The sequence below is a fragment of the Rhizopus delemar genome, genomic scaffold (genome assembly GCF_000149305.1).
Source record: "Rhizopus delemar RA 99-880 supercont3.11 genomic scaffold, whole genome shotgun sequence".
Classification (NCBI taxonomy): domain Eukaryota; kingdom Fungi; phylum Mucoromycota; class Mucoromycetes; order Mucorales; family Rhizopodaceae; genus Rhizopus; species Rhizopus delemar.
Window position 1 is genome coordinate 223,931 of NW_027137837.1, and position 15,777 is coordinate 239,707.

Genomic DNA, 15,777 nt, shown 5'->3' on the forward strand with positions numbered 1-15,777 from the left:
CTTTTTATCGATATGTTTTTATTTGCTTTGCATCACCAAAACTGCTTGCTCTTCGTCGTTCAATTTCAGAGTAGGACCCAGGACTACTATTAGATGGTGGTTGAAAGTGATACGAACCTCGTGGACTAGAAGACATGAGGGCAGGGTTTGCAAGGGAAGAGGAAGAAGTAGAAGCACGAGGAGCAGGCGAATCTTGCCCTCCTGGATAAGAGGGTCCCCGAGAAATGGATATGGAACTTTGACCTAAATAATGGCCACTAGAATAGGAAGATGAGTAAGGGACGTTTGTAAAGCTTTGCTGTTTTTGTGAAGAAGAGATTGATAATGAAGAATCATCATTGAAATGCACTTGAGATATTTCTATCGTTTTTCTACAGGTTAGCTCTCCCTCTCTTTCTCTTCATTTTTTTACAATTTGTTCTTACCTTTGAGATGCTCTTGCACGGCCTTACTATAAGCATAGTCATAGGCAGCGGCATGGTCATTATTTTGTAAGTCTACATTGCATCCTTCTGACTTTATTTACGTTAAAATATTCTCTCTTTTTGTTGTTGTTGTATGCTTCTTACCACTAATAGATCCATTACATTAATATGTCCCCAAGCTGCAGCATAATGAAGTGCCGAATTCCCTTCATTGTCAGTATGATCAAGGTCGACGGGCACAGAAAGCAGAAACTAGAAAGAGAATGATTAAACACATTTATATAATTTATGCAAAATACATACACCGACAATGGTTGTATTCCCATTTTGTGCGGCGTACAATAACGCTGTCCATCCATTTTTACTAATAGCATGTATACATTCTTTATATTTTTTAACATACAAGAAAAAAATCTACAGCAGTGGAATATATCAATTTATATTCTATTTTATAATATTTGTTTTCTTTTACCTCGATATGGTTGTACATTGCAGCAATCATCAAGACAGTAATGCCTTCATTATCCTAATATATACATTTTTATTATTATTCAATGCCATACACAAGCTAACTTATCCTTTATTTTACGAGCATTTACAACCGAGATAACTTCCTCCTCATGTCCAATGTCCAATAAATATTCCACAATCTCCACATGCCCTTTTTCAGCTGCATACATTAATGTTGTACTATACAAAATTATAAGTCGTTTTATTTAAATCTCAAACAGGATTGGAGCTCACTATCCAGTTTCTGGGTCTGGGTTCTGTATATTTGGTACTTTCTTTACAAGTCGTTTAACAGCTGCAAGATTACCCTCTAAATGGGAGATAATTAGAATGGAAAAAGAAACTTCTTGTTTTTCAAACCTTGTGCTGCTTTTCTTAGTCTAACTGCCGTGGTATCTCTAATAACAGCAGCTCTTTGTAAGTCAAAAAATGAATGGAAAGGTCTGCTTTTTTCTGGTTGTGCGTTCATCATAATGAGGGGGAAAAGAGAGATGTAATAAAAGCAATTTTTTGATTTATTATCGGAACATGAAATAAGCAAGCAACAAAACTCCAGTTAACTTTTGATTGGCGTTTTGTGTATACAATTGATTAATGTATGAAGGGAAAAAAGGAACTTTTGGTGAAAGAATAAAACATCTCGAAAAAGATCACAACAAAGGCTTGGTTTTAAAAAATCGAAAGAATGTTTCTTGAGGTTACTTTAAATTCTTATTGACTATGTTCTTTAAAATATCAAAAATACTGATCAACTAAGCTTAGAAAAATTCTTCTTAGATGTGTAGAGTTTTCAATGTTTTCATTTTCAATTTCCAATGGGCTGATTTTTGTATTTCAAAAGGTTGCTATTTTGATTGTACCTTATTTCAAATTAGCAATAAAATACAAAAAACACAGCCTTTATTTCTATTTATCATTTGAAATATGTTCTTTTGGGTTTGAATAACTATCCATAGCATCACAATGCCCTTTAGTTTAGCAGGCCCTTTTTACTATAGCGTAATAAGCATAACGAATATTTATAAATTAATCTGAATGTCAAGGTTTCTCTGTCAAATCAAAATATTGCTAGCCTAGTACAGTATTTTCGGTTGTTTTTTTTTTTTTTTTCTTTTATGGATGAAAAATTTTAATGTTTATTAAAACTCATCAAAGAGTATAAGGATTAAGAGCGATACAAGTGTATTAAACAGTGACTTGTCGCGAAAATACAAAAGAAATTAGCATAGAGAATTGTAAGCAGATAGTTTCAATAGCTCCTTCTGGATTTGATTGAGGACAATCTCATCCACGACAGGAGTCTGTTCAAAGAATTGTTGCCAGTGGGCTTTCCAAATGAATCGAATGACTGTAGCAAAAAAAAATCATAGATTGTAAACTTGTCATGATAGTGTAAGATGTAATACTTGGATAATCTAAGAGTGGATAAATCCTCGAATATTGAGCTACAGTTGGGATCTTTAGGATTTGACAAGTATTTCTTGAAGGCTGCGTTCCACAAGTCTTGCTTTTGAATACAAGTAAAGAGCATATGCTGCTCTGTTTCTGGTAGCTTGCACAATTAGCAGTAGTCGTCATCTACCTTTGCTGGGATGATTTTATGCAAATTGGCGCGAGTGGATAATTTCTTATGGAGAAGTCTGTACCATACATTCCTAGGAATATGGTGCATAGGGCTACTGATAAAAGCTTTCCAGTTGTTAGGACTTATATTTGTGATTTGTGAGTTTGAGTTGAAGCTAAACATTGTCTTTAATTGACGATTCTTCAATGCTGTTATATTGATATCTTCATAGCTCATCTGTTGAATGAATGGGTCAAAGTTGATATTTGGTTCAGTTGGATGCTCTTCATTGTCCAATTCAAGGTCTTGCTGTTCAGCTGATAATAAAGATGCAAAATATGGCTTGAAGATAAGGTTTCCAGTAAGTACAGCATTTTTGATTTTTTGTAGAATATTGGGAGAGCCACAATGTTGTCTGCTTTTGAACTGTATACCATTTGAAAGGAAATCTTGTTCAAAGAAATGATATGCTTTTTGTGCTTGAAGAAACTTGCTAAACTTGAATTTCTCTTGTGGGTCTTCTTCGCATATATCTTTGAAGGGAATGAGTAGACTAGTTTGTGATGATATTGTCAAGTCATTTTCTGTAGATAAACGAGGACAGGAGTCCAAAGCACTAAACATGGGGATTAGTGGATGGAGGCCTTTCATGTTACTGTATGATCTGGAATGTTTGAATATCAAAGGAATGACATGTGAGGGAGCATCAAAGGAAGATTGCAAAGTAAATATCAACATCTTGTACAGGAAGTCTGGTATCCTTTGACGACAGTTTAACAGCAATGGATTGATATATCGAAACTGGAAAATCTTTTGCTGAACTTCTACATTCAATAATGAAACACCACCTTTGTTTTTCGGCTGTTCTAGAGTTGTCCGAGCAATCCTGGGAAACAAGTTGTGAGTCACGAATTGATACACAATAGAAGACACCTTGTTGTAAAAGCTTTTTGGGAGACTCGTAATTCGCAGAAAATGCCACAACTTGGAGAGTATGAGTGTATTAGCAATGTGTGCCCTGCCATAAACGGAAAGTTGACGCTGTGAATGAATGTTAACCGAGCTTTCGAGCTTGCGGATGGTTTCTTTATGGAATATAGTTCGTTGATCGTTGGTGAACCATATTGGGTATCCAAGATACTAGTGAGTATTTTCGGTTGTGTTTGAGACGCTAATTTTTTCTTTTTGGGACTTAGAAAATTCGCTTTGAGACGATTACGAATTTTATTTGGACGAAATTATTGGAATGGAACAGGTATACTATGACTGTAGATGTATCAAGCCAACAGTTGTCCTTCCAATACCTACTCATTATGCTTCACTAGTTCTAAAAGCATTTCTCATTTTCTTTTAGAGTGTATATAGAAACCCATTATATGGGCTTATGTTTTTCAATCTAAATACTCTTAGTTAACGTTCACAGATAAATATATACAAAATACTCAGCATCGATTTCACATACCTCCTAGTCTTTTCCCATCATAATATAGCAGTTATCTTATTCTCGTCTCAATTATTCCATGTAGTATTTAAAAATCCTGGTATATAATTTTCACTAGATAGCAGATCCAGTTATATCTAGTTTCATAAGTCAATGTCTAAAATATTTCAAAAAAGGGATTGAGAAAAAAAAATACTTTGTCTTCATTAATACATATATATATAAAAGAGTCTTAAAGGTCGGAATATACTAATCATAGGAGTCAAATAAAAGAAAGTGTTGGTTTGAGATGATCATAGTATTCATGGCAAATGTACGGTTGTTCATATTCAGAAGGATCTTGCATTGTATTAATAATCGATTCCTGTTGTATACTCGAATAAGTGGCCGTTAGTGTCTAAAACAGAAATGACTTTACTTTAAAACTGAATAAAATTTCCAGCGACTCTTCAAGTGAAGTACATGATTGTTTTAATGTAGGAGGCGTGATTTCACTCAGCAATACAAGATCATATCCAGTTTCTTTTGAAAAGGAACTACGGTATAAATCCATAGTATTGCCAATGATAAACACGCCAAAAGTGTAGAATTATCTTTCTGACTTTGTTTCTTTAATCCGGTGATGAAGCTGCTTTTTCAATCGCTCTCCCAAACGAACCCTGTCTTCATCTTGTAATCTTTCTCCAACACCAACAACTTTAACTTCCCCACAGCTTAGCTCTTGATGACTGTTATATATTATAAAGTCATGAGTTACTGACTTTCCGTCTGTATCATTATTTGTTTTAGAGGGCTTCTCCCTATATAAAAAAATAAAAATAAAAACAATAGATGAGAACTTATCGCTTTCAAATTAAAAGAAGACATACTAGGTAATGTTAACTTTTGATTTAGAATTGAAAACAAATCTTAAAAGTATTGATATGTTTTGCACAGAGTAATCAATCTCAGATTGCTTTTTATTACAAATTATAGGTAGCCTGTCTAAAGTTTCCGTTAAATTAACTAAAAATACTCCCAAATTTCTCTGAAAATATCCTTTTCAGTTGGAGGATCATTCGGTGCAAGATGAGAAGGGAAGTATTCTGTTTTTGTTACTCTTGACTAGAGAAAATTGTAAATTTCAATTCATTATTTATACTCGTTTATAATCTTACTTGTCTCCATTTTCTTATTTCAGTGTATGTTTGGTCAGAAAAAGCACAAGGTTGAAGTAAAAGCTCTACAGGGCAATTATCGTAATAATTAATTGAAGATAAAAGCCTGAAAAATATATGTGAGTAAAACGAATTTAGGAGGTGCAGATTGCGAACTTACAGTCTTTCATCGAGGCTTAATTCATTATCCTTGCTATGAACTGATACTTTGCTTTTCAGTGATATATCATCAAACTCATTCAATTCTAGAATGTATCGACGTTGTTTAAATAATTCACCATAGTTGGAAGATGGTCCAGTTACTTTGAAAGATTCATCTGTTGTGTCTGTAAGAAATGATGTAGGTTCTGGTTCTTCCGATGATAAAGATTGCGGTGATTTATTTCCTTATTTTAAGCATAGAAAATGCATGTTAGTGTACGTCTACTTAAACTATATATCATGGATCACTTACCAGAGTGACAATTTTGATGTGTTTTTGATAATTCAGCACGATCTTCTTCTGTTTCTTCCAACGCTCTTTTACTAGGATTAATAGAAATGGTACCATTTATTTCGCCTTGAAAACCAACTGATCCATAGTTGTAGTAGTTTGTTTCTGATTTGTGGTTTTTGTTGCGACTGCTGTTACTGTAACAATGTTCCCTGTACAAATTACCAAAAATTAAGCTAGAATTTGCTTTTAAAAAAAGAGACGCAACTTACACAGTTTTCAATTAAACCATTTACAATTAGCATTTTGTCCTTTGACAGATCGCTAAAACACTTCAAAATATTTAAGCAAGGTTTGTATTTGGTGAGGACAGATGCTAGATTAGGCTTCCCCGCCTTCCCTTCCATCACATGTTTTTTAAGGATTCAAAATCCCACTTAGAAACTGGAGGGTATTTGACAATAAAGAGGGAGGTGTTTAAGAGGATACCCATGCCAGCGTTGGAGGCGCCAAATTTATCAAGACGGAAGTATACATGTCCATTATTCTTCTTGGAAGTGTTGATGGATTGGTCAGTTGGTATCAAAAGAATGCAAATCAGTAGTTCGCTGAGGCCTTGGAATTGAAAATGAATCTATGAATTTGACAAAGGTGAGTGTTTTGTTTTTACCTTACGATTAACCACGCAGCAGCACGGACAGCACCCCAATCCATTAAGGCTAAGACATTAGGTCAAAATACCCGTAGTGCATGCCACTTCCTCCGACCCAACGGTCCTCTTGCAAGTCTATAGCCTGCCATGTGTTTAAAAAAAGACATGTGGTGTTCCCGACAAGCAGCCCTCGCAAGGATACTAGTAAAGGTACTTTTCTAGAAGCATGGTCAACACGGCGCAGCAGCACGGACAGCACCCCAATCCATTAAGGCTAAGACATTAGGTCAAAATACCCGTAGTGCATGCCACTTCCTCCGACCCAACGGTCCTCTTGCAAGTCTATAGCCTGCCATGTGTTTAAAAAAAGACATGTGGTGTTCCCGACAAGCAGCCCTCGCAAGGATACTAGTAAAGGTACTTTTCTAGAAGCATGGTCAACACGGCGCAGCAGCACGGACAGCACCCCAATCCATTAAGGCTAAGACATTAGGTCAAAATACCCGTAGTGCATGCCACTTCCTCCGACCCAACGGTCCTCTTGCAAGTCTATAGCCTGCCATGTGTTTAAAAAAAGACATGTGGTGTTCCCGACAAGCAGCCCTCGCAAGGATACTAGAAAGGTACTTTTCTGGAGGCATCGAAAATGAGAAAAGATAGAACGAGAGGAAAAGTCAAGACGTAAACAAAAGGTTTTTTTTTTTTCAATCATCAGTCATTTCGTCATCAATTGCTGATGTTCAATTATTCCTATCTGATTGGTCTTTATGAAAGTCTTCTACAATTTTTTTTGTTAAATAATAGTACAATAAATAAAAAAAAGTCACATGTCATATTGAGAGGTGTGCTTTTCAAGTATTGCGGAGACAATCTGTTGAGTCGAAAAAGGAGAGTTATCAAAAATATAACGCCAGTGGGCGCGCCATATGAAGAGACAGGTATAAGAGCTAAGAATTACTGGTTTAGTGTTATCGACAAAGTCGAATTAGCTTAGATGCTGTAAAATCGATCTGACGTCGTCAGGGGAGAACTTGAGATAGGGTGAGAAACGCGAGAGGACTTCTTGCCATATTTACCACTTGAAGGGACAGTCGATAATCAAATGATGAAGGCCTTCTAATGGGGTGTAACAGAATTTGCAGATAGTGGGTGACATGAGGATCAAATCTAGCAACCGTTTCTTGGCAATGTAGTTTGCCATACAAAACCCAGAACCTCTACAAATTTTAATATTATTCAAACTAGCCGACCTACTCTCTACGCTCGCTTAACGGCCGTCATCGCCTCACGGCTCGGATCCTGGCTTCCCCCCACCACCACCCACCACCCACACGCCCACACCAATTAATTGAGCGTTAATAAGATGCAATGTTATTGATAATAATAATAATAATATTGTTTATAAAGCAACATGTGTGTTTTAACAGTAAGAAAGAAGTTATATATATATATAATAATCAGATGTAAATTGAATGGGATTCTCGTTGTGATATTAGCGAAGTAAAATTTCAGGATAAACAATATTTTCAGTCTTAGTTGAATTGACGTCGTTTTTTTTTATCAAGCAATACAGAAAGATCAGATACAGATGTTACTCTTGATAAGGCGACATATAGCTGGCCATGAGTAAAAACGAGTAAGCGAAGATCAACTCCAACAATTTTAAGTGATTACCCTTGTGATTTGTTGATAGTCATTGCAAATGAGGGTCTTACAGGAAACTGCTTTTTAGTCAAAGTGAAAGGATGCTCATTTTCAAGAGTAGACAGAGCAAAACGTGGAATTATTTCAACACGGCCATCAACACCTGGTAGTTTTACTTTCAAAAGAAATTCGCCAATACTCAAGACAGTTACTCGTGTGCCATTGCATAAACCTTTTTCTACATTGATATTTCTTAATATCATGACAGGCATTCCAACTTTTAATTCTAAAACAGAAGGAGGCAGTCCATGAGGATTTAAGCTTTGAAGGTATTCAGTAGGCATTTGGCGGTCCTCAGAGCCAGTTGAGTCTTCTTGAGTAATGCGATCAGCAGTAAACAATGAAGTTTTGTTGCCAAGCAATTGGTCTAAAACATATCTATTGATCTCATCCACTAAATCATTTTTTGGTGCGATAATAGTCCTTTCTTGAAAAAATTCAGGATCTAAAGTTTGCTCCATAATTTCTTTTGGATAAATTGAATCGACAAACGTGGTAAAAGAGTGATATTGCGCAACATAATGTAGCAAGAATATTTTTCCATTTAGAAGGGAGTTGTAAGATAAACTACCAATCCATTGTGAAAATGATTGATCAATAGGGTTACTACCAGATAGGCGCATGTTTTCTGTGAGCTGAGCTTTTTAGATTTGGCCAAATTTCTATCAATTTTGCTAATGAAGCTTCGACTATATGATGGTGTTGACCATGCTTGACAACAGGTCCAATTTGGACAAAGTCGCCTCCCAAGACAACAGGAATGCCACGAAAGAGCGAGCCGAAATTTGAGCAAATGTCTTGCAAAGTTCTACTGACAGCCTCAAAACAATGTCTATGCTGCATAGGAACTTCGTCCCAAATTATCAAGCTACATTGCCTTAACATGGCAACAAGGTCACTATTTTTTTTTGATTGGACAAATCGAATCAGGATAGACGTTGAGAGGAACCTTGAAGCGGGAATGTGATGTACGACCACCAGGAAGCAAAAGAAAAGCAATACCAGATGAAGCAACGCAAACAATAATTTTTCCTTGTCGTCTGAAGTAATGACAAAGGGCGTTGTAAGCAAAGGTTTTTCCAGTACCGGCAGATCCTTGAAGAAAAAAGTAAGCAGTATTAGGATTGCTTGATATACTATCAATTATCTCATCAAATACGGTCTTTTGACCAACATTCATCATAGATATTTTTTGTTGATAATTCTGTTCCTCGACATTTCTATCATATGCAACTTCGGCTTGGGTAAACACATTACTGTTAATCGTGCTAATCTGTTCCATTAAAGATCGCCAATGAAATAGTGGTCAAGGCATATTAAAATCTGCCAGAGTCTTACCAGCATCTATGAGAGCTTGCTCAAGTAAATATAGACCATAATCAAGCTTAGGCAGGTTTTGATGAAAGGCATTTGATGTATCATCGCTACGCAGTTGATTGAGAAATTCCAATTGTGCAATGCGAACATCCAAATCATCACAGATATTCAAGCAGAAACGATCCCAAAGGGCTTTGGGTTCATTCAATTCTTAAAACAATAAAGCAGAAGCAAAAAGAGAACGCAAGCTTGATCCTGAAACGAATTCAACAGCTTCTGAAAAGCATTTAAGCCATTCTTGATCATCTTCAATCAGATGCAATGCTTGACATGCCTCTTGAAAAGTAGAATATACTACACTGTTGACAGTTTTTAAATTCCCAAACGAAGTAGGACCCCGAACGACAGTGAGCAACAGCCGCAAGAAAAATCTTTCACCAGCAGTGGGTGTACAGTAGTACATTCTGCCTACAGCATAGCCTTTTTTTCTGGCTTGCCATATTCTTTCTTTCTTTTTCCAAATGTAATGAGATGGGAATCCTTGATACAAATAACCGCGTCCATCATCATGTGTCAAGTTGTATTTGAAAAATCCATCAAAGTTAAATGAGTGTTATCCAAAGTTTGCTGTATCTCTTCAGCACTTGATTCAGGATCGAAATACACAGGCTGCTCATTCTCTAAATGAATAGCAAGTGAAGTGACCGAGGGGTCCTCTTCATGCATAGCATATTCAAATAATCGCCGTACAGCTTCAGTAGGTCCGATATATCTGCTTGTAAGATACCTTTCAATCTCATCATTTTCATTTTTTAGATGTACTGTGGTACGGTCAGGGCCTTTATAAACATATTTGTTTATATACTTGATAGCATCAATACTACCACACAATTCAACATTTATGTGCGCTTTGTGTTTCTTGGTAAGAAATAGATTGTAAGGTACAACATGTTGATTGGTCAAGTATACAGACATCATTCCATTTGTTTCATTATCCTTGATTTGAACACGATGAGATCTTCCATCCAGTCGTCTACGATACAAGGGATACGAGTTTGGCATAACAGCAGTGGTGGGTTGAAAAGGCTTTGGAAAGCTTTTAGAGCATTTCAAAACACCGTATGCATCAGAAACCATGCATGGACATTTGGGATTGATATTTCCACAAGGGCCATGCATCATTTGTCCAAAGACTAAGTCTAGAAGCTCAGGATCATCATCGGATGGCAGCTCAGCGCAAATCACTTCATCAATCTTCTCGGGATCACGAAATATGCTATCATCACCTTCAAGAAACAGCAAAAAATGGCAATGAGGCAAGTCACTTTTTTGGTATTCAATCGATCAGATTAGACCTTTGTAATTGCCGGAAATTTTCTTTTTCTTAAAGTCATGCAAGAATTCACAAAGCTTCAAATTGAACACTCAAGCAACTAAATCGGGACAATCTGCTGCAGTTTGCATTGGCCGCTGATTGCTTGGATCTTTAATGAGCTCATTTGTTATCTCTTCCCATTTTGGATTTGCCGTGAAGGTGATGAAGAAGGTAGGTTTACCAAAATGTCTCACTATAGCCATTGAGTCTTGATACATTTTTGCCATAAATCTTGGACCTCTTGTATAACTACTTGGTAAGATAAACTTGGTGCCAACTGTTCTCAAATCGCTGTTGTCATGGGATAAAGCATCTGTTAAGCCATTGTATACATCTACCTGTAAATTGCTTTTGTTATCTCTGATACACTCCAATTTATTCTGATCGCAGACAGCCCAAACATCGACAACATATTGCTGAAATAACTTCTTAGACAAAAAAAGAGTAGGAAATTCATTTGCTCTACTATGAAGCCTAAAGCGATAATATGCTCTTTGAGGGAGTCTATTCCTCTGACGCTCAACCTCAACATTACTATTAGGAAGACTGACAGCTGAAAGTCTCAAACCCAATGCCATCCATAATTACCACGTGGAAATAACAACACATAATGCAATGGTATGAATGCGGCGTGAGTTTGATTAATTCTTTTAAAAGAATTACTATCATGCTCAACACCATTGCGGTAAGTGATTTTGATATCTCTGAAGCTGGATCCAGCAAATTCAGTTGGAATAACAGCTGCTATTTCACTTGTGGTTGGCAAATTTTCTGTTCTTCTGTCATTTCCTGTTACTAACTCCATAGTCATTTGAGGACTAAGTCTGGTGTGAAAGGGAGTTGATTCCTCCTCGTTTGATGCTTGTCTCTCATACTCATCTTTAAGAATCACATGTGCATGCTTATAAATGTTGACAAAAGGGTTGACATTATCAGTATGAAGCATGTTTGTGAGCTGCTCAATTAAATTGACATTGGGATCAAGATTGTTTTCAACTCTATTGCTGGCACCAAAAGCAGGGTCGTAGATATACAGTTGTGCATATGAAGGTACAGCGTTTCTGTTTTCTGATACCTCCGAGTTGCGGATATGATTGATAGGTCCTTGTAAGTGATATAACTTGCCGTGTATCATGAATGAAGAAGGACAAGAACAAGACCGACCTGTTGCACTGACTGTATTGCAGCCAACCGAAGTAAAAGCAAAGGCCAAGTTGAATTGTCTAATATTCTTTAAAAAATGAGTAGACAACTCATGGTTACCAGTAAACAAATCCTTTAAAAGTTGAGGTGGGTCTCTCAGAACATCTACTTTTACGGCACCATGCTTACAACAGGACTCCCGACTTAGAACAGAAGCAGGAACGTTTGCCGATTTTTCTGCTGTCCAATGAAGTGCACCACAGTGCTGACATACTTTGTCCATACGACCTGGTGACCACGAGGTGAATCTGCTCAATTCTGATATGTAAGCCAGAGGTTTTCTAGCTACCGAAGTTCTTGTGTTTTGAGTACGATAGCGGTTTACTCGTCGTGCCTATAATATACAAGTTAGATAAACACTTTTATGTTTCGGTCAAAATAAGTTATTACACGACAGTTCTCGCAAGCTCTATAACGACCAGGATTAGGCATTAGGCATATGCACTCCACAGCAACTGCAGTGACGAGGTTCGTTAGTTTCAGACATAGCAGTAATAAAAGCTTTACAGAAATAAGGAAAAAGGGGGAAAGGTTAAAAATTTAGCTATCTGCCAAAGAAGCAGTCATTTTTTTTACATGTACAATTTTTGATCATTTTATAGTATATTATATAGATAGATTGGTTTCTGTTATCACTTCACCGTATAGCGAAACTAAATATAACATACAAATTAGCAACTGTCATCCAAAAAAACCCAAAGGGTTGTTGTCGATAACAGTTTTTTTTTTTTTTTTTTTTTTTTTTTTTTTGGTAATGACAACAGAGGGTGAAACCGATGCGCTTTTTTTCTTTTTGCCTTTTGTCAACCGTCCCGGAACAGATCTAATGAGCAAACACATTTTACAGACCGATGAAGTGAAAAGCGCCAGCATCGAAGCAGTGATTGGTAAGTTCCTGCCTGCTCTACTGGAATTCATTGTACACTGATTTGCTTTTCCTATTGTTTGCATTAGGTCGAAAGGCCATTGGCCATTATTGGCCAAGACCCACCAAAGGGGCAGACCGAATGAAGTCTGATGTCTTGTATGCCACTGACAACTCAAAAGATATGCCACCTATACTCGTCGAAATACAATACGCTGTGGACAACAATTTCCTGCACCGTGTTGTGCGATGCTGTGAAGAAATTGTCATTGAATATGGGATGTCACCTGTCGTTCTTATAATTGCCATACATGAATGCAAGAGCCAGATTATGAACAAAGCAACCAAGAACAAGTCAAAGCCATTTTTTTTCAAGTTGCCATGCTATCCATGGGCAAATCAGTATTTCATCCTGAGCAAAGAATCAATCTCTTCGCATATGGAGAAAACACTATGGATCCAATTATCGCTCTTGGCTCGTTCTTCATCGAGCAGAAGCAATCCTTGGCCGATCATGTTCATCATCATGTTCCCTTCATTCAGCATTTATATACCAGCGCAAAGCACATTTTTCAAAATCAGGTTACGGTGGATGAATCAATGGCAGGTTGCCCTTTATGTGTCGCTGAAGATTTGCAAACACTGTTAAACATAGTTCAACGCCTCACCAATGGACTTGCAGCCGCCAGATCCAAAATCGAACAATTACTTGCCACAACTTTACAGCTACAAGGTCAACTAAACAAGGAACACTCTCCCTCTAGTCAACATGCTATGTCTTCAACAATGAAGTGTTTTAAATATTTAAAATATGAAAAAGAAGAATTAACGAGACCGAACAATAGTTCTAAAGTCGAATACTTTTATTAAAGAAAGATTTCAAGGCTATTTATATTAGTTTGAGCAGGACCTGAGATTAAATGGCAAAGGATAGTTACGACCGATATGATTTGACATGTATAAATTTTTTTTTATAAACTGATGTTGATAATCAACTGTTGAGATGAAAGTGAAATCTGGCTGTTCAGGGCAGTTGACAATTATCAGGATCTATTCTTATTCAAACTCATTTGTAAAGATTTAGCTTAGAATGATAAGACTGTTATCTTATTGACATGTCAAAACGTGGCAAACAACAAACACCCAATATTCAATTGATTTCCCTGATCTTACCTCAGCCTCCCCACCGTGGCGTAACCCTAACCAGGTTCGTCGCATCAAAGAGAACTTAATGCAGGAACAACAACAACAACGACGTCAACAACGCCAGGAGGCGGCCGCAAGGCTTTTGCAACCACCTTCTGAATACCGAGGCTTCCAGTATCTCTACCTCCCAACGAAGGCACGCGTACCTATTGGACAACTTAGATCTCGGCTACGAAAGCTTGACATCAACAATAATCGCATCTTGGACATCCACTACCCAGGCCGTAATGTTGTGGCCCTCCTAGTGCATAATGATTATGCCAATGAACTTCGATCCCAGCTAAAAAGATTCAAGATTACCCTAAAAGACAATTTTGATCCCTGTGATCCTAAAATTCTACATGATCTTAAATACGTTGATGCTACAGAAGAGGAACGAGCCAATCTTGCTTTCATGCATCACTGCAACCGCATGGAACGCGCACTGAAATTCATCCGTGCCCCAGTTAAATTTGCTGTTACACGCTATTTCTATACTAAAGGATGGATCAGCAAACAAACCTTGGATGAAACCCTTTCAAGTCGACGTACTAGCCAAATGGAGGCCGACCCAGTTTTCTTTGAAGATGAACGCATGAGTGCTACAGACGATTGTCAACTCTCCCAGTCACACATCATGGAGTCCCATATGGAAGATGGTTCTCCCCTATGACCACAATCACAATTTCCCTTTTCAACGCAACTGGCTTGGCTCGCCAGGCCCTCAATCCAATCCTTAATTTAGTTCAATCCTCTTCTGTTTTCCTTCTTACCGAGACATGGCTTTTAAGTCCACTCAAATACCCAACGAATTGGAAGCAATTCCATACGTACGGTATCAAAACGCAGCCCCTCGCTACAAAAGGCAGTCAAGGCATTAGTCTTTTGTCAACTCCCATTGCAAGTATCACGTCCATCACATTTCTCACCATGATACATTCTTAAGTCAATTCATACTATCCTTTACCATCGCAAACACTTTGGTGCACTGTCTGTATCTACCACCCCACTTGGATAACCAGACTGTGGCTCGAATCTTGGACTATCTACCTCATACAACAAGCCATACCAACCAGACAATCCTTTGTGGTGACTTTAACGCTCGACTTGGATCTCTTACGGGAGACCAATCGACCAATCCTCTTGGCAATCTCTCGCAATAACGCTTCATTTATAATATGGACAACAAAGTGCCTACTCCCAACTTTTCATCAGAAATCTCAGTTTTTGAACACTTCCACGTTGACCATAGTATATTTTGAAATAAAGACACTAGTGCTCGTTGATATACTATGCAGATATGAACAAGATGCACTTGCTGTGGCGCGATTTGATGGACATCAGTAATCATATTTGAGACTGTAGTAAGAATTCAGGGCGACCAAAAATATCGAACCCATCCTTGTTCCCATGTACATGATGTGCCAATTTCCTGTACGTGTCAATTACATATAAAACCTATTTTTTTTTATATCTTTTGAAGAAATTTACCTGAGCAAGTAACTTGAAAAGTAAGGTTTTTTTTTTTTTTTGCTTTGGGTGATGAAAATAAAATTGCGTGTGCTTCTTGCCTTATTCTCATGGCCGGATTATTAGCTGAATTAGCCAACGGCCATTATATGAGTTCCTTGTTGCAACATTTATCCCAGCGCTTGTAAGAATGCGAAACGAAGCCTCTGAAATGACTTTTATCCATACTGTTACAGACTTCCATGATTCTTTTTGACAAAGTGTCTTCCTGCAAAAATCGATGACGCTTAACCTTACTCTTTGCCATTGCCCAGAATTGTTCTATTGGGCTAAGCTCGGGAGAGTAAGTAGGAAGATACACACATTTATACCCTCGATACTCAATTTACTTCTTTATGTTTTTATACGTGTGAATGGGTGCATTATCCATGACTACATAGTGACCTTTTATATGTGGGTATTTGTCCATTTCATCG

The 15,777-nt window shown here is 37.4% G+C and overlaps 9 protein-coding genes across 9 annotated transcripts; 2 read left to right on the plus strand and 7 right to left on the minus strand.

Moving 5' to 3' along the window:
* Window positions 1-4: 4 nt before the first annotated feature.
* RO3G_12750 (uncharacterized protein) lies at window positions 5-1,407 on the minus strand (the record flags this gene model as incomplete). Its single annotated transcript, XM_067667334.1, has 8 exons — window positions 5-360; window positions 426-516; window positions 570-677; window positions 729-839; window positions 898-951; window positions 1,025-1,115; window positions 1,170-1,245; window positions 1,296-1,407. 8 exons carry the CDS (start codon window positions 1,405-1,407, stop codon window positions 5-7), a joined length of 999 nt encoding a protein of 332 aa, XP_067523435.1.
* Window positions 1,408-2,496: 1,089 nt separating this feature from the next.
* RO3G_12751 (uncharacterized protein) lies at window positions 2,497-3,150 on the minus strand (the record flags this gene model as incomplete). Its single annotated transcript, XM_067667335.1, has 1 exon — window positions 2,497-3,150. One exon carries the CDS (start codon window positions 3,148-3,150, stop codon window positions 2,497-2,499), a length of 654 nt encoding a protein of 217 aa, XP_067523436.1.
* A 1,795-nt stretch (window positions 3,151-4,945) lies between these two features.
* RO3G_12752 (uncharacterized protein) lies at window positions 4,946-6,023 on the minus strand (the record flags this gene model as incomplete). Its single annotated transcript, XM_067667336.1, has 5 exons — window positions 4,946-5,044; window positions 5,098-5,203; window positions 5,258-5,423; window positions 5,552-5,742; window positions 5,941-6,023. 5 exons carry the CDS (start codon window positions 6,021-6,023, stop codon window positions 4,946-4,948), a joined length of 645 nt encoding a protein of 214 aa, XP_067523437.1.
* A 1,829-nt stretch (window positions 6,024-7,852) lies between these two features.
* On the minus strand, window positions 7,853-8,170 carry RO3G_12753 (uncharacterized protein; the record flags this gene model as incomplete). Its single annotated transcript, XM_067667337.1, has 1 exon — window positions 7,853-8,170. The coding sequence occupies one exon, from the start codon at window positions 8,168-8,170 to the stop codon at window positions 7,853-7,855; it is 318 nt and encodes a 105-aa protein (XP_067523438.1).
* Window positions 8,171-8,784: 614 nt separating this feature from the next.
* On the minus strand, window positions 8,785-9,069 carry RO3G_12754 (uncharacterized protein; the record flags this gene model as incomplete). The annotated part of the gene is made up of 1 exon (XM_067667338.1): window positions 8,785-9,069. The coding sequence occupies one exon, from the start codon at window positions 9,067-9,069 to the stop codon at window positions 8,785-8,787; it is 285 nt and encodes a 94-aa protein (XP_067523439.1).
* Window positions 9,070-9,414: 345 nt separating this feature from the next.
* Window positions 9,415-9,666, minus strand: RO3G_12755 (uncharacterized protein; the record flags this gene model as incomplete). Its single annotated transcript, XM_067667339.1, has 1 exon — window positions 9,415-9,666. One exon carries the CDS (start codon window positions 9,664-9,666, stop codon window positions 9,415-9,417), a length of 252 nt encoding a protein of 83 aa, XP_067523440.1.
* A 1,474-nt stretch (window positions 9,667-11,140) lies between these two features.
* Window positions 11,141-12,213, minus strand: RO3G_12756 (uncharacterized protein; the record flags this gene model as incomplete). Its single annotated transcript, XM_067667340.1, has 2 exons — window positions 11,141-12,115; window positions 12,172-12,213. 2 exons carry the CDS (start codon window positions 12,211-12,213, stop codon window positions 11,141-11,143), a joined length of 1,017 nt encoding a protein of 338 aa, XP_067523441.1.
* Window positions 12,214-12,961: 748 nt separating this feature from the next.
* RO3G_12757 (uncharacterized protein) lies at window positions 12,962-13,516 on the plus strand (the record flags this gene model as incomplete). Its single annotated transcript, XM_067667341.1, has 1 exon — window positions 12,962-13,516. One exon carries the CDS (start codon window positions 12,962-12,964, stop codon window positions 13,514-13,516), a length of 555 nt encoding a protein of 184 aa, XP_067523442.1.
* A 361-nt stretch (window positions 13,517-13,877) lies between these two features.
* On the plus strand, window positions 13,878-14,504 carry RO3G_12758 (uncharacterized protein; the record flags this gene model as incomplete). Its single annotated transcript, XM_067667342.1, has 1 exon — window positions 13,878-14,504. The coding sequence occupies one exon, from the start codon at window positions 13,878-13,880 to the stop codon at window positions 14,502-14,504; it is 627 nt and encodes a 208-aa protein (XP_067523443.1).
* Window positions 14,505-15,777: the final 1,273 nt, after the last annotated feature.